Raw genomic sequence first — 21,172 nt, 5'->3', positions numbered from 1 at the left:
GTATTATAACCGAGTATAAAAATTCTCTCTGTGAGATATAGAGAATGGTGCTCCAACACATTTTTCCCCAAAACATTTTTTTTAAGATTTAGGCGCCGTTCCGCTAAAGTTCTTATTTTTTAAGTACTTGTTTTTCACTTTACGAGACAGATCATTCTCTCATAATACAACTATGAGAGAATGCCATACTAAGACACGTACGTACCACTATTGGAAGTTGCATGCCAGTAATAAAAATGATAAACGAATCATAAGGTTTAGACAGATGACTTAATTTTTTTATTGGTTGTAGAAGAGTTTGACGATGCCTAAGGTTTTTATGTAGTTACCCAATAGTTTTGTTGATGACATTCACGACTCACACCAGGTCCACTATGTAACTTACATCGGTATAACAATTATTTATAACCTGCCATTTTACATCAATTTAGGTCATGCGCGCTTCACCGAGGCGGTCAAATCCCGGCCCAAACCGTCTCAGATCCAAATTGAATGAGGCTTTTGTACAAGCCTAACAGTAAATAGTAAAGTCACATAGGTCTGTCAATAGATTAGCGTAATATATATGATGTGGTTAAGGTGTAAATAATAATAGATTGACAAAAAAAAAAAAAGGTGTGAATATATTGGCTTAACATAAATAACAAGATTATTTGGGAATTGATTTTGCCGCTCTTTTTTTTATTAATGTCACTCTCCTTCTTTTACAAAATAAATCATCTAATCAAGACACAAAAATGAGTAACATTAACAAAAAGGGTAGTAGCAAAATCACTCCCCTTTTTGTTAATGCCACTCCACTTTTCTCACAAAACAAATCATCTAATCAAGACACAAAAATAAGTGACATTAACAAAAAGGAAGGTGGCAAAATCACTCTCCCTTTTCTTTTTTTTGAAAATTGTGATACACTTTTTTCCATACTTGTCACTCATACAGACACAGTAGTGTATATATATAACAAGATTATACACTACTTCTTTTTTTCTTTTTTTTTTACTTATCAAAAAAAAAGATTATACACTTTTTTAAGAATTTTCTTTTCAAAATGCGGCTAACACGTCATAGAAGAAAGGTCAACTCCACGCGTCGACGAGTCTTTGATTTTATAAGTCGGGGAGATTGTTGAATTGGTCTTTAACACCTTAATGATCACTGAGATTGTTGAATTCGACATCAGAAATTCTTCTAGGATATGCTTGTTAATGGATCAGATTTGATACGGATTCAATCCGAAAATCTCGAGATTTTTTTTTGGCCTTTTCTTTTCATGTTGAGAGTTTTTGGGTGCATGCAAATTTAATGAATCAAAGATAATAGGCATCTAGAGGATACACTAATACAATGATAGTCCGCTTATTTGACTAGATATATGAGAGTTCGAACTAAAATATTTCGACGCATAATAACCATACCTCTAATATATAATCTCGCAAAGTTTGGACATATAGTACTACGGGGGTATTGTATTACTTATCGCTATAACCACAGTGGGTTCATATACCTTATGAAATCATCTCTCTCTTCATTTGTCAAACAAATTTACATTTTTGTCTGCACTGCACTCCACGATAATGCGTGGTGTTAAAGTTTGTTGCGCGTCAAATAATATTTCCATGTCACGACTAATTAATACCTTGTCAACTCGCTCTCTCTCTCTCTCTCTCTCTCTCTCTCTCTCTCTCTCTCTCTCAAGCTCTCACTCAAGCTTTAGCTGTTGTTACGCACATATTGGCGGTTGGAATACTTTCCACCAAACTTAAAACAGAAATGCTAGAGACAAAGAAAAATTATCCCGAAACTATCTCGAAAAGATCAACTAGTGGTTGAGATTCACTTTGATGTGTGTGACACAATTATCAAAGTGATTCTCAACCATTGTTTGCTGTTTTCAGGGTACTTTCGAGGTAAATTTTCTTTGTACCTAGCATTTCCCAACTTAAGAATCTGGTTTTAAAAAAATAAAAGTCTCTACAATTAATAAACCCCATGACCTTTTTTCTTGGTTGAAAATAAACCTGGAATATACGACTGATTCAACAAATAATTTGCAATCCTTGACTTTGACCCATAGCCGTGATGCTCCCTTGTTGAATTTAGAAGTCCAAGTAGTATTAGGTACTTCAACAAGGGTGAATCTAAATCATGATTTGGTATTCTTAAGTTAATAATACGCCGTGGATTCGTGTTTGTTGACTTCAAATACAAAATATTACAATTGTTTACATCAACGGGTTTGGCCACGTGGACATAAAAAAAATATGTGAGATCGCATGTTCGAATTTTACGAAAGTCAAGCATTCCAGACCTTGGGATCGCTAGAGGGTTTATTCAGTCGTTAACTTCAGAATTGCAGAATTAGCCAAGATGCGTTCCAGCTGCTCAAGCTGACCCGAACATCGAATTATGTAAAAATAAAATAAAAATACGACCCATTGTTGTCAAAGTTGAGTGAGATCTTGGGGCAAACTGATTTCAGAAAATGAAACTACTTTCAAAATCGCAATAAGTGTTTTTGAAGGAAACGTGCAATTAAGGAATTTTAATAAATTAATTAGTTGTGCGATCTCGTGTTTTTGCTTTTTGACTTTCTTGTTCAACAATCACCACCAACTTTTTGAATAAGTCTTTCGCATGCAGCAAATATTGATTATATAAATCATAAATTAAGCTTACCACTAAATTTCATCAGCTTAAGTTTTTAGATGGCTTATAAATTACTACTTAAATCAAAATATATTTGTACGTGTTTAATTAGTCCGTTTATAGAAGAGTCTGACAACGCCTAAGATTTTTATGTGGTTGCCCAATAAATTATGAATTCCATGTGACGGGTGTTGTTGTATATACATAGCTCAAAAAAATATCCACTAAATGTTTGAAATATTGCTAAGGGAGGTGATTTTGCCACTCTCCAAATTGTCAACTTTTGGGGAGTGGCAAAATCAATATGAGTTGATTTTGTTGCTCTCCAGGGTAGTGCCATTAATAATTTGAGGAATGACAAAATCACTCCCCTATTGCTAATTAATAAACTAATATTCGCTTAAGTTAGAGTTTCATCGAGCTAGTTGAGGAACCAAAACTCAGCGATCGTTTTTCAAAAGTGTTAGGATACATGAAAGATATGCATGAAAGTGTCTACGAAAGATACGTGAACGGTCTACATTCAAATTGAACTGAATCTGAACCGTTCATGTGTCTTTCATGTTAAATTTTGTATAAAATCAACTTAACAATGTTAATTAACATTCTTCATTTTTTTCTAAATTTAAATTAATAGTTTTTTTACAATTAATAATGTAAAATCACATTTAGCAGTGTTAAATTTTGTATGAATTTAAATTAATAGTGTTAAATTACGTTTAACAGTGTTAATTAACATTCTTTATTTTTCTAACTTTAAATTAATTGTGTTAATTAACAATTTTTTTCAAATTATTTTTTTCCTACACCATATTTTATATTCATTATGTGTCTTCTGTATAGATCTCGTCTAGTAAATTTTTAAAAATATATCTGTTATGAAAAATAGACATGTATAATAACAGTTATACTATTTTAGAGTTATAGTGCCAAAAAATAGGAGCCTACATCAAAAAATTAAATTTTGTTCATACATAATATCATATTCAATATAGTACTTGTTTGATAGATTTTCTCGAAGAGATTTCAATTTTTTTTTTCAAAATCAAATATAGAAATTTAAAGTTATGAAAATTTTAAGAAGTAGTAAAATAAAAAGGAAAGAGATAGAGAGAGTGACGAGAAGAGATAGAGAGAGGTGACATGAGCTGGAGAGAGAGAGAGAGAGAGAGAGAGAGAGAGAGAGAGAGAGAGAGAGAGAGAGAGAGAGAGAGAGAGAGAGAGAGAGAGAGAGAGAGAGAGAGAGAGAGAGAGAGAAAAGTACAGAGTTTGGTAGGGGTGTCAAACGGGTCGGCACGACACGGCACGACACGGGCACGACACGGTTAAATGTGGCACGGCACGGGCACGGGCACGGTCGTGCCCTGGCATGGCATGACACAGCACGGTTTTAGTGGGCACGCGAACTGGCATGGGGCACGGAAGTGGGCAAGCACGGCACGGGCACGGCACGGAAGTTGGCCTGGCACGGCATGGCACGACATGGTAGTTGAATGGGCACGGCACGGCACGACACGGTTCTAGCGGGGCACGGGCCCGACACGGTAGTTGAATGGGCACGACACGACATGGTTTTGACTGGGCACGACATGACACGGTTCTAGCCGGGCAAAACGCAAGGCACGGGAAAAAAGTTATTAATTTGACTTGTGACTCATGAATATAATGTGATTAAATGACAATAATTTTAATTACAAAACAAGGCATTTTAGTTTCATAATTTATAAAAAATAAGCTTTTAAATTGGAACAACTACAAATAAATAAGGAAAAAACTAATTTTAAAGAAAAAAAACCTCCATGTGATTCAAACCCAAGTCCTATGGATCCTGGGTTTGAAGCACGGCCCGTTTGACACCTTTAAATGGGCACGACACGATTAAAAACGGCAATCAAGTAAAACGGGCACGTCACGAAGCACGACACGATTAAAAAATGGGCCAACATGGCACGACACGATTTAAGTAAATGGGCCCAGCCGACACGATTGAAAATGGCACTACAAGATTAAAAAAAGGGCCAGCACGGCACAACACGATTTATGTAAATGGGCCCAGCCCGGCACGACATGATTGAAAAATGGCACGACAAGACACGATTAAAAAATGGGTCAGCACAGCACGACACGATTAAGTAAATGGGCTCGGCCCGGCACGACACGATTGAAAAACAGCACGGCACGACACGACACGATTTAAGTAAATAGGCACGGCACGGCACGACACGATTGAAAATAGCACGGCACGGCACGACACGATTTAAGTAAACGGGCACGGCACGACACGACATGAAGCACGGTTGGCACGGAAATTGAATGGCACGGCATGACACGACACGCACGTTTGACACCTCTACAGTTTGGTGTGTTGAAAAGAGAGAGAACGGATAATCAATAGTTGGTGTGTTGTGTGCGACTGCCGTCTAACATCATCAGGGCAATATTGTAAAAATACATGCACAGGACCTTCTCAGCAATTGGAGTTATAGGAGAAGGATCTCCCCAGCCGTGAATTACGTACAAAAATAGGACCGGCCCAGCATTTTGTCTCTCCAATTCAACTAGTCCGAGCAAAATATATATGCGGCTAAGTAATCCATACAACAAACAAATAGGCTTCTATACTAGCTTTTGATAACCAGATGTTTGGGGCTTACGCACACTTTGACTAGTTCTGAGGGACCATAAAATTGTCTTTCACTAACAGTACATCATTTAAAGCTGTGGAGCAAATACTCCGTATGGACTAATTCTATAGGCGTTAATAACACTTCAAATGTTTCAAACCTGATGATACCTTAGGAGAAGGGGCTGTTATGGTTTTGGGCATCTTGCCAACTAATGGGTGTTTTGTGTTTTTACTTTAAAAATATTTTATTTTCATTGTATCGTCTGTTTACACCTCAAGAACAAAAAAAAGTCTCGTGATCCGTATATATTCCCTTGTTGGGCAAATTTGTATCTTAAACTTGTTGGTTCAATATTAAAAGGAAAGCTTTTGCTACAATAGATGATCTAAAAAGTGTTGGATTCATTATTTTTTGGAATTATGGATTTTTGCAATAGAAATCAAAATTGGTGTGGCTCCCTAGCTAGCAATTTGGCACGTGCATACAGAGTGTTAAAATGGCACTTAACAATGAATACATAATGTTATATACTTATAATTAAACTTACTCATTTTATGTAATCGATTGCCAAGGCTGGCCCTACGTCCCCAGAGGCCATGGTCTTAGATCCCAAATAAAAAAACTAAAAATGTGTAAAAAATTAAGGCCTGTTTAATTTCCTTCATTCTTAGTTATGGCTTCTATCGGTTTCAACAACTCCTCCTTTTTAGTGAGGGTTTTCTCTCTCTCGATCTCAGATTTGAGAGTTTTTTTTTTTGTGATTTTCCTTCTTTTCCTTCTTCCGATTTCCCCTTCATCATTGTGGTGCCGGTTTAGATTTCGACCGTGGTAAAGGTTATGGTTCTCTAACGAAGGAAGGTGGCGGTCCAATGATGAATCACATCGATTGGTGTGGCGGCCTCACTTCTATCGTGTGTAGGAGTAGGAGTAAGATTATGGTGGTCTCCATTCTTTGGCTATGAGAGGTAGTAGTGGTCTGGGTATCTGTACCTGGAAGGCTACCATCCTTTGTGGCTTTTTAGTCCTTCGATTAAAGACGAATGCTACCTTTTAGCGATCATCTTATGTATTCGTGTTTCTTATATCAATGAAGCTTTTATCATTTTGTGAAAAAAAAAAAAAACTATTTTTTGTACCCAATATGTAAGTCCAACAATTTTCTATTTTTTTTTGCAGAGCAACACAAGGGGCTAAATTTAAAACCCAAACTGTCCACTTTAAACTTAAGGGCAGCATGCCCCACTTCTAACCAAATCAGAGGTATGCATATATAAATATCATGCAAGTCTCCAAATCAATGGCGGCCCATTGCTTGAAAAAGATGTGGTGGGTGCATCAGTGAGGGGAACCGCGGATGGTGTTGTGCACCATTCGAGTCGTTCGTTTAGCAAGTCAACGGTTCAAATATCATTTTCACCATGTACCATCCGAACCATTTATTACCGAGATAAAATCTGAATCATTGAATTTTTGAACGGGCGGCTCAAATGGTTTTGTGCATCCCCTGTACAGCACCCACCCCGTCGTGCATATATTCTTTTTCATTCCTAATAAAAGTCGTGTTTTCCAAATTTTCCTCTCCTTTTTCCTGGACGAATCGGGAAGAGAGGGGAAGAACACAAGCAAGCAAAAAGTGGAGATGAATTAGATATCAAGGTGAAAAAAAAAGATCCGAGATCAAGAGAGGCAATAATTTTTCAATGCCAGGTGGATACCATGTGGTGCCTGCTTGGCGCATCTGAGCTGTTCATTGTGTTTTTGGACAGTCCATTATGTTTTTGGACGGCTCGAATTTGGAGAGAGAAAGTGTTGGGGTGAGAGAAGAGAGAGGGTTTCAATCTGAACCGTCCAAAAATGTATTGGACGGTCCAAATGTGTCAAGTGAATACCACGTGGGACATATCCATCCGACACCCAAAAATTTTTCATAAAGAATACATGCTTTTGAAATTTTGTAATGTTCCGTATTCTTTTGGGTTTTTCCATGTGGAATTCATGCACCGGTTTATGAACAGTAAATTCACTTTTTGATATATTTTATTTTCTAAAAATATTTATAAGGATCTCATTTTCGAAATTCGTCTTAGACCTGAAAATATCAGAGCCGACCCTACCGATTGCAAAGCTTGTGTGAACATGATGTTGCCTAACGTGGTACTTCTATATATGAAACTTTTCAGAGCAATGATAGGGAATCATATATATGATCAAATGGCAGCTGGGATTTGGAGAAAAGGCCCACAATCCAAAATCTTCATTATTGACCACTGCAAACCCATTTCTCATCTCAAACAATGAAAAGAAGAAGAAGAATACTTCCACATGCGTTACCAATCTGCCACATGCATATAACTAGTAGTTACACTTTTAGTTTTATCTTTTCTATAACTAGGTATTTTGGCCTATTTATGCGCAATTCGACAGTTTTTTTGTGATGAAATTATCGACCGAACAAATCTTCAATGATCTGGAGGATTGTTTGTAAAAACCTACAAGCGCAAGAGTATAAGACTCGTATTTAGGCTGCGTTCTTATGAACGTAACTTAAACTTAGCTTCAATCTAAGAGTTTTGAACTTATTTAATTTTTTTTCGCATTTGTTAGTTTTGCGTCAAACTTTTATGAGTTATTAATTCGTCTTGAAGAGAGGAATCGAAAAAGTAAAATTTTATTTTTTTTACTTTTACCTAAGTATTTTGAGAAATAACCACTTTTTAGCAACAAAAAAAAAGGTCACTTTTTGTGCTAAAAAATAGTTATTTCTCAAAATACTTGGGTAAAAGAATTTTTTTTACTTTTTCGATTCTTCTTGTTGAGATGAATTAATAACCCACAAAAATTTAGCGCAAAATTAACAAATGCGAAAAAAATTCAAATAAAGACAAAACTCCAATATTTAAGAAATTTTAGAGATTAACAAATGCGATTTTAGAGATTCCTCGAAGGCTAGAAGCTGAAAAAGACAATAGAATTTGATTTTAAAAAGAAGTTGGATTTAGAGTGCTTTTCAAATTAGTTTTTAGATCGTAAGTATTTTAAAATCCGATTTTCAACTTGTTAAACAATGCCTGTTTTTACCATAGCTTAATCATAATTTAGCATTATAGTAAATATATTTATCTGATAATTATACTTAAAATCCAAAATCTAGCTATAATTTGCAAGTGACACTCTTCAAACTCTGTTCTTTTGTCTTTGAATGTATGCAAGTGCAATTATGTGCGCTGAGCTATTTGAAACTGTGTTTGATGGGATTGATTCTGGACTACACGAAAAAAGAAGAAGAAGATATTTTGTGTCAATGTATATATGTAAACATATACAGTATTAATAATGTTTTCTCGGATATCAATAAATTTTTACGATTTTACCTATTATTCTACAACTTTTGAGTGGATGTTAGAATAATTCATATACATATATGTACCATATGCATATACAGTTTTTTTTTCTATCCACACCCTCTTACCATCCGCACCTCCCATTTTCCGATTGAATTGCGACGATCCGAGCTGCTCAATATGTTCAGAACGTTATTTTAAAGGTACCCGTGAGAAATCGACAAAAAAAAAAAGACTCGGAAGGACTTGATTTGAGCAGTTTTTTATTGAATGGAAAGGACTTGATTTGAACAGTTTTTTTATTGAAAAAAACTGTTCAAATCAAGTCCTTTCCAGTCATTATTTTTGCCGATTTCTTTCAGGTATCCTTAAAATTACGTTCTGAATTGAGTGGCTCGATTCGTTACAATTCGATCAGAATAGGAGAGGTGCGGATCGTAGCAAAATCAGGAATCTCTAACTTGAAAACTGGTGTATGCATATACACGTTTATATATGAGAATGTATATTCCCCAGCTGGATTTGCTTGGAGCGGAACAAGGACAGGACAGGAAAGGAAAGGGACCTGCCGGACAGGGGTGGTCTCCTTGTTTCAATGGACCATTTTTTTCCCGATCCGGTTTCAACGGACCATATCCACTTGTAGTTTGGAGCTTAACGGCACGCAAGGGGAGAAGTTTCCTTCCTAATTCCGGGTGTTCGGGTCACTTATGCACATGTCGTCTAATTTTTGGAAGTCTAATTCTACCATCCAATTACGGGAGCCCTTATAAATTGGCCCCATTAAAATTGATATATCCGGCATGCTAGGAGTTAGCGGTGCTGGTGTGGTTAATAAGGATCGAGGTTTGGTGGAGAGACTAGGGTTTTTCTTCACCGGTTCCTGTCAATGAGTTTTCTCCCAGCTGGGTCTCCTCCAGTCTGATTTTCTTAGCCCAGATTTTGGTCTCTTTAGATCTGATGGCCAATAATGTTTTATGAGTACAGGTGTTATTAGGGTTTCATTCGTCGGTTTCGTGTGGTTGTCGTGGCTGGGAGGGTTTGCCGGCTGGTCTTCGTCTAGGAGGTTGTTACTGGCTGATGATTAAGGGATCGCCGCATTGGTCCATGAGGTTCTAGATTTGAAGGCTTGTATATCTAGACCTTTTGGTTATTGTCTCCGTTTGGGATTGAAAACCCTCTTTAATGTATACTTATTTCTATCAATGAAATCTTCTACCATTTAAAAAATAATAATAATAGGTCCTATGAAATTTTCAATATATGAAATCAAAGACAAAGTAAACTGTTAAGTCTCCAATATATACCAATTTTTATTTATTTTTTATAATACAGTTTTCGAGTGATCTTATACGTAACTCAACTAATTTCAAGATCCAATTCTACTGCCTACTTGCGTATCTATAAAATAGACCAAACTTGGGGCTCCCAATGAGAAGTTAATTACAATAAGAAACAAACTAGTAGTTGGAAGAATTAAGCATTATTTTAATCTTTGTTCGTAACGGATAAAATTCTTAGATCTTAGGATTCTACAAATTTCATTTGACTTTAGATCTGTAGTAATTACTTTTTGAACTTGAAAATTAAATGCATTATTAAAATACATCTCATCTTGATTTTTGTATCTCATTGCAAATTAAACAAACTTCAACTGATCTCTAATAGAACATTTAGAGAGGTTGTTTGGTAAATATTTTATAGGAGATTTTAGGGGAAATAAGAGGAAAAAAAATAGATCGGGAGATAAAAGTAATAATTAGAAATAAAATTTATTGAAAATTGTGTTAAAAGAGAGGGCTAGTAGTTCTGAGAATCGAATATATAAGCTTACCGAATTATGTACTTCTTCCAAACAAATACAAAATGTACATTCGTATTAAAGTTTTAATTTGTTTATTTATGAGTTAAATCACCCCAAATATGTTGAGTTTGACCAAGCTTGAAGGGTGAAAACACCCAACTCTGTTAAAAGTTTTTTTACGGATACTAATGAAACTTTTATACTGTCTTACTTTACTTTTCTACTTCTAATTTACTCATTAGTACTTCTAATTTGCTTATTTTTCTTTATTAGTGATATCTTTTTAATTTTCATCAAAAATACATTTGCTTTTCTGTTTAGTAGAGAAATCCAATATAGAAAAATGTAGACTGAACGCTTTATAATTTTCGGTAGTCTATTGTTCTTGTCAAGATGCATAAATAATTTAAGCAAAATCCAAATTTAACAAAAAAATTAAAGATAATTTGCAAATTACGTTAAATAATTTAAGCAAAATCCAAACCTAACTTTACCAAAACTCGTGCTGGCTTCAACTTTGCCAAAACTCTATATGGTGAGAGACTTTTTTTGATATTCATATGGTGAGAGATTAACCCTTTCTCTTTCTAGGTGGAAAAACAGTGGTGTGGGGTAACTATTGTTTGTTTTTAGCAAAAGTAAATGAAAAATATCATTATCACTATAACGCAATAATGATGTTTTTTAATTTAAAGAAGGAAAAGAGGGAACCTAACCGTTTTAATGTGGGGAATTGCTGTCACTTAAAAATAGTCTTCCCATTCAAGTAAAGTTAGTTGAAGTTGGCCAATGCCTTCTTGAGTGAGAAAGTGGCCAACCCTCCAACCCCTTTCTTCTCTCTCCTCTCTCTCTCTTTCCTACCCCTTTCATCATCCATGATCAACCCACCGGAGAATAATAAAACCCACAAAAGTATGAAAGATTCAAAGTTCTAAAAGAGAGGAGGTGGTAAAAGCAAAGCGTCTGAACCCAATATCTGAAAGCTAGCTGCTTACTATTGAAGGGAAGAATCATGTTGTAAGGATGTTTAGAGAGAGAAATATCGAGTTTTAGAGAGAGAGAGAGAGAGAGAGAGAGAGAGAGAGAGAGAGAGAGAGAGAGAGAGAGAGAGAGAGAGGGCCTAATTTCTTTCTGTTGCACAGTTTCAGCCCTTTTGCTAGGTGCAGCTTTCTGAAAGGATTTTGGAGGATTGGCAAAAACTTCTCGAGGTATGAGTAAATTCTTGGTAGTGTCAATTGCACATACTGGAATTTTTGGGGAATTTTCTAAATTTATATGATTTATGAAATTGGCTGCAAAACTTGAAAAGATGATCTTTTTGATATTTGGTTTTAAGTTGCATGTAAATTTCCTTTGTGGGTATTTCTGTATGTACTGTCAATTGCACATAATTCAGTTTTTTCAGTCTGTCTGCTAATTAGGTTGGTTATGAAATTGGCCCTAAATCATTAAAATGCTTGCTTTTTCTGATGTTCGGAGGGAGTGAAATTCTTTTTTTCCCCCCCTTCCCCTTTGTGGGTATTTTTGTTTGTACTGTCAATTATTTTTAGTGTGTTTGCTAATTAGGTTGTTTATGAAATTAGCCATAAATGTGAAAAGGTTTCCTTTTTCCAACATTGGGAGTGAAATTCTATGTTTTGTGCTTTGCGGGTAGTGAAATTTTTGCTGGGTTATTTCTCCCATGAATTACCTTTCCCTTTGGCTTTATCTTGCCGGGTGTTGGGGATGTTCTTGAATCTTGAATCGGTGAATTGTTGTTTTGTTGTCTTTAAACTAGTGCAGTGGGAAAATATATAAACATATATTTAGGGTTCTTTAATATTTCTTTGATTTCTTCCCCTGGTCCTAAATCTTGAGTTTGTTGAAGGGGATTCAACTTTTTGCTCCTTGTACAGAAAAGCTACAGCAGGCTTATGATTGAATTTGTTCTTTTCTTCATTCATATACGTATGTGTGCTATGTACATACATATAAACATATGCATGTGTGTGTTTGTTTGTTTGTGTTTGTGTGTAGGTTGGATTTCACAATAATTTGAAAGGACATCTTTACCTGGAAAAACTATTTTTTTTTTTCCAACTTGTTTTCCTACCAAACACTGACTCCAGTGATCAAATTTGGCTCATAACATAGGAAAAGTGTGGGTCAAATACTAAGAACTTGAATCCCGTGTGATTTGTCTCCGGTGTTCTTCTTTACTCCACCTGTTTGAGTGATTTTTCTGCTGTTTCCTTTTTCATTCTTTGTTGTGAAAAACGCGGAATAGAGATGAAACTTTCTCTCACAGATCAACTAACGACGTTGAGACTGCAGACTCATTCTTTCCCTTTGGGGAAAAAATTTGTTGATTCCTCATATTAGTGGAATGAGAATTTGCTCTTGGAGTACAATATCATGTGTACTGTTGGAATGCAGACTCAATCTATGTTCATGGGACCTGGGATGCCTTAGATTCTAATAGTAACATGTCATGTCCACGGTTACTCAATATCTTGATTCCTGATCATCTAAAATACGGGTTTGTTTTCCTTTTTCAGGGAGGAATAGTGATGCTAGAAAAATGGGAAGGAGTTGGTTTTCTGCAATCAAGAGGGTTTTCATACCCAGTTCTAAAGATAAGCCAGTGAATGTAAGTGGAATGTTATTTTGTGGGTGTTGCTTGCAATTTCAATTCTAAACATTTTGTAACTTCTAAGTGCAAAAGTGCTAAGTAATCAGATTACAATCCCCAGTAATGCTGATTAATATTCTGCTTGATGTTTGCCACGTAACACCGAATTTCTGAATTTATCATAGTGCTTACTCATCTTGATAACCGACACATTTGTAGAATTGCTCAAGGCTTTTGGCTTAGAAAATGGTGCTCAAAAGTTTGTTAACGTGATACTTTGCTTGCCAGAAACATATTTACCATCATATCAAAGGTTAAGGGATCGACCAATCTTATAAAGATGCTTTTGTTCAACTTTTGGACGGTTGAATAACTCAAGTTTTGTTTGAACTGAGTGCTGTTTATAAGTTTGGAAGTAGCTTAGGAGAACAAATTCCACGACAGATTTTGCATCCGAAAGCATCAAAAGCACTTGTCATGGCTTCCCATAATAAAGATCTATGTTGTAGGGATCGGAGAAGAAAAGCACCAAGGAAAAGAAGAAGGGAAAACTGAGGCATGCAGAGACGAAATCATTCATCCGATTCAGGGAGCCAAGCAGTATCGAGAAGATACTCGGGGAAGTTGATCAACAGAAGTTACTTGTTAGACCTCCCACGCCTGCCGAGCAACCAAACACACCAACTTTGGCTGTACCCAGGGCTTCATCTCCTAGGGTTGCTTCTCCTAGGGTTGCTTCTCCAAGAGTTGCTTCTGCAAGAGTTACTTCTCCCAGAGTCGTTTCTCCCAGAGCCGCCTCCGCACAAGTTACTTCTCCGCGAGCTGCTTCTCCACGAGTTGCATCTCCGAAAGCTGCTTCTCCACGAGTTGCATCTCCAAAAGCTGCTTCTTCAAGAGGTGTTCATGATCAGCTTAAGGAAGTTAGATACAGGCCAGAACCAACTCTATGGTACCAACATCTTTCAGCCATCAAGATCCAATCAGCCTATAGAGGTTACAGGGTATGATTCTCAAATTTTTCTTGCTTTAGTATAGATTAGCATCATATCTATGTCGGAGGTAGGGTATGGAATTTTTATCTTTCTGAATTTCAGTGGATTAAAAATAATGGTATGTATGACAAGGAACTCATAAAAAAACTGCCCAACTTGATTCAATTTGATGAAGTTTTATGGTTGTTACTCCCGTTTTTTGTTTCAGTTCCTAAGGTAAAACTTAATGCATTGATCAGATTCGTCGGAGACAGAAATAAAATATTACATGGTTGCTGTATTTCCCAAAGATCCTGCAAGTTCAGTTATATGACCGAAGTATCGGGACTAGAGATCCTGATTAAGATTGAATATCAAGATTGAACAACCATGCACAAACATCTCAAGGAAGATGGCTGAATCACTCCCGTTGAACTTGAGACTTTTTATGACTTTGCTTGGATTTGGATTTGTCAAGGAATTTTTTCAGTCAAAAGAAAAAGAATGCGAAAATATTCAAACACATCCAAATTTTTGTCTATTTTTTCTCTCAACAAATCCTTCCGCATATCCAAGATCCAAATGCAACCTAGGTTGAGGAGTTACTCTTTGACCATCTGGGATCCATTGTGTCTCTTTGTTGGCATGACCTGAGTCTTATTGAACTAGACGTAATGTTTTATAATTTGACAATGCCCAAGCCTGGTATAGGGTTCTGTCTAGGATCAACCATTCATAGAATGGATGAGGCCAGAATTTGTTTATTTTTCCCAACTATTTCTGGGTATGTTTTGGCCTACTAGGATATTGAAGCCATCTCAGTATGGCACACAATTATTATTGTAATCCCTAGTTTCTAATTGTGCAATAACGTTGGGTTGGTCCGGGTTTATTGTTCACATATATGGCTCTATCCCAATTGACAGTATGAGCTTTTATTATGCAGGCTAGGAAGAGCTTTAGAGCTTTGAGGGGTCTTGTGAGGCTTCAAGGAGTGGTGAGAGGCCAGAACGTGAAGAGACAGACTATGAGTGCAATGAAAATGATGCAACTCTTAGTTCGGGTTCAAACTCAAATTCAGTCGCGGAGGATCCAGATGTTAGAAAACCAGGCACTCCAACGCCAGCCTTACAAGAACGACAAGGACTTGGAGAGTAACTTCGGCAAATGGACCGTGAGCCAGGTACTGTGTTTTTCGGTGATTCATCTTAAATTACACCCTTAAGGATGACCCCATTGCCCGCATTATTGGCACCTTGTGGGCGGTTTGCTCGACATTTGGAATGCAATTTTGGAGTTGGAAGATTTACAGCAGTTATAGTGGGATGTGGTTGGGTTGGTCTATTGGCCAATATGGAGTATGGTTCATAACTGAGGTGCATTTAACTGCATTAGTGGCCTTGTCTCGGCATAGCCTGGCCCCCCTCAACTACGGTAGGCTAAGGTCTCTGAAGCCCTTCTCATCTTGGTCTTTGCATAATTTTGGGAAAAAAAAAAACCATTGGCTTGTCAAAACCCCAGCCTGAGGCCTGACCTAGGGCCATGGGCTAGGCGTGGTGCAGAGATTTTGGCAATTGGACCACTCCAGTCCGGTCCGTGATTTGATGGGAGCCCAGCGAGCTCGGCCTGTTAGATGTATTGCTGACCAACCAAATGCATATTGGTGGATGAATCTCATTCCGTACCATGGTGTGATGATAATCATGTATGGATCCTTGTCGTAACCATGGGTGTTACTCTCCTTCGACCTATGTAACATGTTTATTCATAACCACTCAAACTTAATAGAATCTCGATTTGGTTGTGTTTGTACCTTGTATTCTTGTTTTCATGGAATCGGATAGTCTTAGAGTAACAGGCAAACCAATCAAAGAACCATATGATTTCCCAAAGTCAAGGAGATTAGGGTTATGTGGAAACGTTCGTCTTTGGTTTGAACTTACTCAGAGACTTATATTTACCACTTAAGCTATGCAAATCGCTAATTAGCAATGTTGTTGTAGTCTGAGGCAGGTCAAAAACGTTTGTCTTTGGTTTGAACTTACTTAGAGACTTATATTTACCACTTAAGCTATGCAAATCGTTAATTAGCAATGTTGTTGTAGTCTGAGGCAGGTCAAAACGAAAACTGGGACGACAGTTTGCTGACAAAGGAGGAAAGGGAGGCGAGGATGCAGAAAAAGGTGGAGGCCATGTTCAAGAGAGAAAGAGCAATGTCCTATGCTTATTCCCACAAGGTACTATACCTTCTCATTATAGTGTATTTCACTTGTATGCATTTTGTAAAACAGACTCGATCTGTTACTTAATCTGCAGGATCTGGTATTGCACACAAATTTTGCTAAAATTTGGCCCAAAACTGTGTTTTTAGATCATCAAATTCCACGAATTTCAACCATTTATACACGTCAGTGTGCAACACCCACCCACCCACACACACACACACTCACATATGTACGGAAACAGTTACTTTTTATAATAGGAACATATCCAAAGGAATCAAGGTAATGTCATTGAAATCCAATACAGATACAACCAAACACTACACTTGCATAAATAGCAGAAAAGAAAACAGAAACAAACCAAAACCGAAGGGGCAGAAACTAAGTCCCCCTAAGCCACATAATTCGCTTGCCTGTGCGGGAGTGTGAAAGCGTCTTTGATACACATCCCAATCTACTAAAATCCAAGAGAGTGAGATTGAGAGTGTGAGCACATGGCATTTTGAAGGATTATGTGAGTAAGCCCCTGACCAAAACTAAGACTAACTAGCCTTGCTTGAAGACATACTCAGGGATGCCCCACTCCAAACTCAAACTGTGATCGGCAGAAAGAGGGATATTTCTCCAATCACAAGCACAACCTATTGTCTCCTCCACAATACAGAATCCACACCAATTTTCTGGAAATTCCTACCATTTGCAGTGTGCAATATTTGATTTAATGTAATGTGGCAAGACACATTCTTCTCGTCTTTGGTAGATGAATTAATGAATGTGTGCTTTTGCCATGTGGACTAAGTACAGCCGTGAAAGGTTGCTAGAAAAACGAAAAAAAAAATTAAAAAATGGTGGAGTATATATGTATATGGTCACAGATGCCCCTGTAGCTCAATTCAATAGATTTGGGATGAGAAGTCCAGATAAAAAATAAACTATGTCTTTGAGGTGCTCCCACTCTATGGATCAGTCCTAAATCTTACAAAAGATCATGTACCGCACTTGTATGGGCATTCAGCTAATCCAATGTCCAAGGAAAATGGGATAGGTACAAGATGGTTCACTTGTAGGGCAAAATATTCATATTTGCTCATATGGTTCTTCTATTTAGAAAATCAAGTTTACAAGATGCCGTAGAGCATTTTTCTTGCACGCTTATCATTTCTAGGCACAAGAAAAATTCAAACTGGAATCACTAAATGTCCATTACACATGTTTTTGTTGTTGGTAAATAGCAATTAGAAAGGTATTCTAAATATAACTTACCTTTACCCAAGTGTCCGTGCCAAACATGGGTACTTCATAAGTATATCCTCTGATCTTAATCTTTTTGAATTGCCCTGTCTCAAAGGCTTGTTTATGTTACACACCGTAATCTGCCATAAAATCTGGTTATCAAAGCTAGTAAAAACCTTTTTCCTCTGAATTTCCTTGGGATAGGACTTATTTATGCAACACATCTTTGATTCGTTGTCATTTTCTTTTTCCCTTTGATTTTCATTTATGAATGTCTTCACTATCAGCTATGGAGAACCAATCCTAAATCAGCTCAAACATCAGTAATGGACACCCAAGCCGGTGGATTTCCCTGGTGGTGGAATTGGGTGGAACGGGAACTCCCACCATCAAATCCTGCTGAAAGCCAAACTGCAAAGAGTTTTCATCCAACGCCTCCAAAACCAAGCCCACGGCCTGCATTTGGAAACTTCAAGCAACAGAATATCAGATATGATAATTTTGAATCAAGTACGCCAAGGTCAACGAGATCAGCGGCTCCTATCGGAATCTACAAGCAACCGAATATCAGATATGATAATCTTGAATCAACTACACCAAGGTCAACAAGGTCAGCGGCTCCTATCAGAAACAGTCTGGGGCTGATGAAGAACTCGTATCAGGTATATAAAAGCAAAGAGTTGGACACATGACTTGTATTACATCTCATTGTTATGTGCACGGACACGCGATATGATGCTGACACATTGACACATGGGTTTTAAGAAAATTCAAGACACGACTAACGAAAGAAACACTTACTAGAAATGCAAAAACATATATTCTAAACATCTTCAAAATTAATACGTATTGGATACTAATGCAAATTGTAGAGTCCCCCTAAAAAGGTAAAACCATATTAAAAAGGTAAAACCATATACTCAAATTTTTTCACCTTGGCTTAAAACGTTACCAGACTCATTTTAACCTCCAAAAGTGTCTCTTGCCTGACCTAAGTAGTGTGTCCCCCTTTCTCCCAAACTTTTAATGTGTCCCCGTGTATCTTTGTGTGCATGCGTCCATAGAGTTACTAGTCCAACGACAAGTATGTCCATAGGCGAATCAACGAAACTTCATAGTTATTTATTTTTATAAACTTCATATTTACATTTAACTTTTTTTCCTCGTTTGTATGCCTATCCAAATTTTATTTTTGATAGAATTGATTACTTTGTGTATTGTCATCTGGATCCCATACCAAAGTATATATATTTTTAAAATGGGAAAATTAGATTAAAACAACAGCAGATTTTAGTACTGATTGGTAACGTTCATATTTGTAGAAACCAAGAACTAGTGCTGCCAATTCTGCTTTCGATGTGCCACTGAAAGACGATGATAGCCTCATGAGCTGCCCCCCATTCTCCGTTCCAAATTACATGACACCAACTGTTTCGGCCAAGGCTAAAGCAAGGCCTTTTAGTAACCCGAGGGAGAGGTTCCCGGGGACTCCTACTGGGACTCCTACTGGCGATCCCAATAGACGGTTCTCATTCCCTATGACGCCTAACATTGGTTCCTTCAAATGGAACAAAGGGTCTAGTAGTAAGGGTTCACCTTCAAAAAGGGTGTTTGAAAATCAGCAGTCTTTGCAATCTGTCGGGGATTTGAGTATCGACTCTACTCTTTCGATGCCTGCTGCTGTTGGGAGGAAACCGTTTAACCGATTTGTGTGATTGTTTTTGGGTTCTTTTTTTCTCCTATTACGTTTAACAGCTTTCTTTCTAGCTATTGGGTTTTAGTTTTCCTGATTGTATTGGTTTTTTTTTTTTGTTTCAATACTGAATGTGTTTGAGTTACAAATGCTGATCTTGTAAAATACTAATAAAGAAACAGTAGGATCTGTTGGCTTGAATGGAAGAGGATTTGGGTTTTGAGAACTGTGGTATGTGCATTTGTTCTGTTGGATGAGTAATTTTTCCCCCCCCTTTCTGATGAGAGCCTCCACTACTTCAGTCTGACTATACCCGCACACCTTTTTTTTTTTTTTTTCGAGTAACATTTTATAAAGAAAACTTTATAAACGGTACTATGATAACCTGAAGCCGAATACATGCCGTCTCTTGTTTCACACATCAAGTAGTTACGAAGTTACTTCGCGCGACTACCCGAAGCCGAACACATGTAAGTCTCTTGTTTCACATATCAAGCAGTTATATAATTTAGAAAATCTTTTTAACGGCGGAGCCGCAAATAGTTGTTTACGGAGTTCATCGCGATAGTCTAAAAATATTTTGGACGGTTCAGATGTTAATAAACTAATACTTTTGGATACTTTTGGACAGTTGCAATTGATTGCTATTGTAAAAAGTTTGTTCACGGCCGAGTTGTGAATAAGTTTCTCTCTATATATAGTTTTCTTTGGTTGGTTCATGGTTGAGAGAAATTAATTGGTAGGGAAATCCAAGAGGCTAAAGTAAAACCGCTAGATTCTAGTTGAACGGTCTGCTCTCGTTTCTATACTCGTAGCTGTTTGGGAAAATCACGGGACAGTGGTGTGCAGTGGAAATAATGACCACTTGATGGTACCGAGTTCTGAAATTACAAGAGCCATGGTATGCCCAAGAATATTGACCAAAGCATGGTAAGGCTTTGCAAGCTTACGATTTTACCCCTTTCTTTAACAGCCAACAACTTTATTATTCTCTCTCTTCCTTTACTACCTTGTACATCTCTCTCCTCTTTTAACAGAAAGTCTAGGTTCATCATATATGTCCACTATACGCATGTGGGATTCATTCCGAGTCTCATAAAAATACAAAAAAATATCCATAAATTTAAAAATTGTAACGACCCGGATTTTTGACCCAATTTTTTTTAATACAAATTTATATTGTTAAATTTCTAATTCAATAATTAATTAGATTGAATAATTAAAAAAATATTATTTTGTGTATAATTGATATTATTTGCACTATTGAATAAGATATGTATTTAAACTTTAGATATACAGGGAATCAGTGATTCATATTCATCTCTTATCTTTCCTATCTAAATCCTAAGTAGAACTCTATTCAAACTAACTCTCCACTTCTCTATCTCTCATCATATACATAAAAGCATCCAGATACACTCACCATGTACATACATGCGTCCACATACATTTGAATTGAAAACTCCTCCCAAATGTGGCACTTGTCCCATATCCTTTTATCATTATCAGTATCACTCTCCTTCCTCATTCCACCATTTCTACATTTAACCTCTCACCTTCTTACTATCTTATTCTCTCTCATTATACATACCCACATAAATCCGAAAATTTAACACCAGTATATTATTTCACTCTCAATTCTATTGTTGAGTCTAGAATAGAGAGAGAGAGAGAGAGAGAGAGAGAGAGAGAGAGAGAGAGAGAGAGAGAGAGAGAGAGAGAGAGTTGTGGCCATAGGTGTGTGCACACCGTGAGTTTCGTGGGCACACCGCTGCTGTGGACCTTGTTGGAATGCCATCGGATGCTGCCTCGAGATTTCAGAACCACCACGGCGATCTACGGACACCGTACAACATTTATTCGGACTTAGAATCGCGTTTGAGGTAGTTTTCCGAAAATCGAAAATCTTAATCTGCATATTAATGGAGTTAGGACTTAGATTTAAAGTTTATTGAAGATGATGATCTGTTGTTAAATTATTAATTTATTTTTAGTCCTGTTTATATTAAAATTCAGTCCGGTTG

General features: G+C 36.9%; 1 protein-coding gene across 1 annotated transcript; it reads left to right on the top strand.

The window, feature by feature from the left end:
• The first annotated feature begins 11,150 nt into the window (after positions 1 to 11,150).
• On the top strand, positions 11,151 to 19,374 carry LOC131300699 (protein IQ-DOMAIN 14). The gene is made up of 7 exons (XM_058326656.1): positions 11,151 to 11,626; positions 12,956 to 13,047; positions 13,539 to 14,030; positions 14,947 to 15,183; positions 16,106 to 16,237; positions 17,743 to 18,117; positions 18,778 to 19,374. The coding sequence occupies exons 2-7, from the start codon at positions 12,979 to 12,981 to the stop codon at positions 19,168 to 19,170; spliced, it is 1,698 nt and encodes a 565-aa protein (XP_058182639.1). The 5' UTR covers positions 11,151 to 11,626; positions 12,956 to 12,978; the 3' UTR covers positions 19,171 to 19,374.
• Positions 19,375 to 21,172: the final 1,798 nt, after the last annotated feature.

This window comes from Rhododendron vialii, chromosome 9a, assembly GCF_030253575.1.
Source record: "Rhododendron vialii isolate Sample 1 chromosome 9a, ASM3025357v1".
Classification (NCBI taxonomy): Eukaryota; Viridiplantae; Streptophyta; class Magnoliopsida; order Ericales; family Ericaceae; genus Rhododendron; species Rhododendron vialii.
The sequence above is the reverse complement of the archived record's forward strand: the minus strand, read 5'-3'. Positions and strand labels throughout refer to the sequence as shown.

What these genes read in the sequence shown, in the direction of transcription:
- LOC131300699 (XM_058326656.1), top strand. Translation starts at nt 12,979, where the DNA reads ATGGGAAGGAGTTGGTTTTCTGCAATCAAGAGGGTTTTCATACCCAGT. An exon ending in CCTATGCTTATTCCCACAAG is followed by an intron (nt 16,238 to 17,742) that starts GTACTATACCTT and finishes CTTCACTATCAG; the next exon opens with CTATGGAGAACCAATCCTAA. An exon ending in TGATGAAGAACTCGTATCAG is followed by an intron (nt 18,118 to 18,777) that starts GTATATAAAAGC and finishes TCATATTTGTAG; the next exon opens with AAACCAAGAACTAGTGCTGC.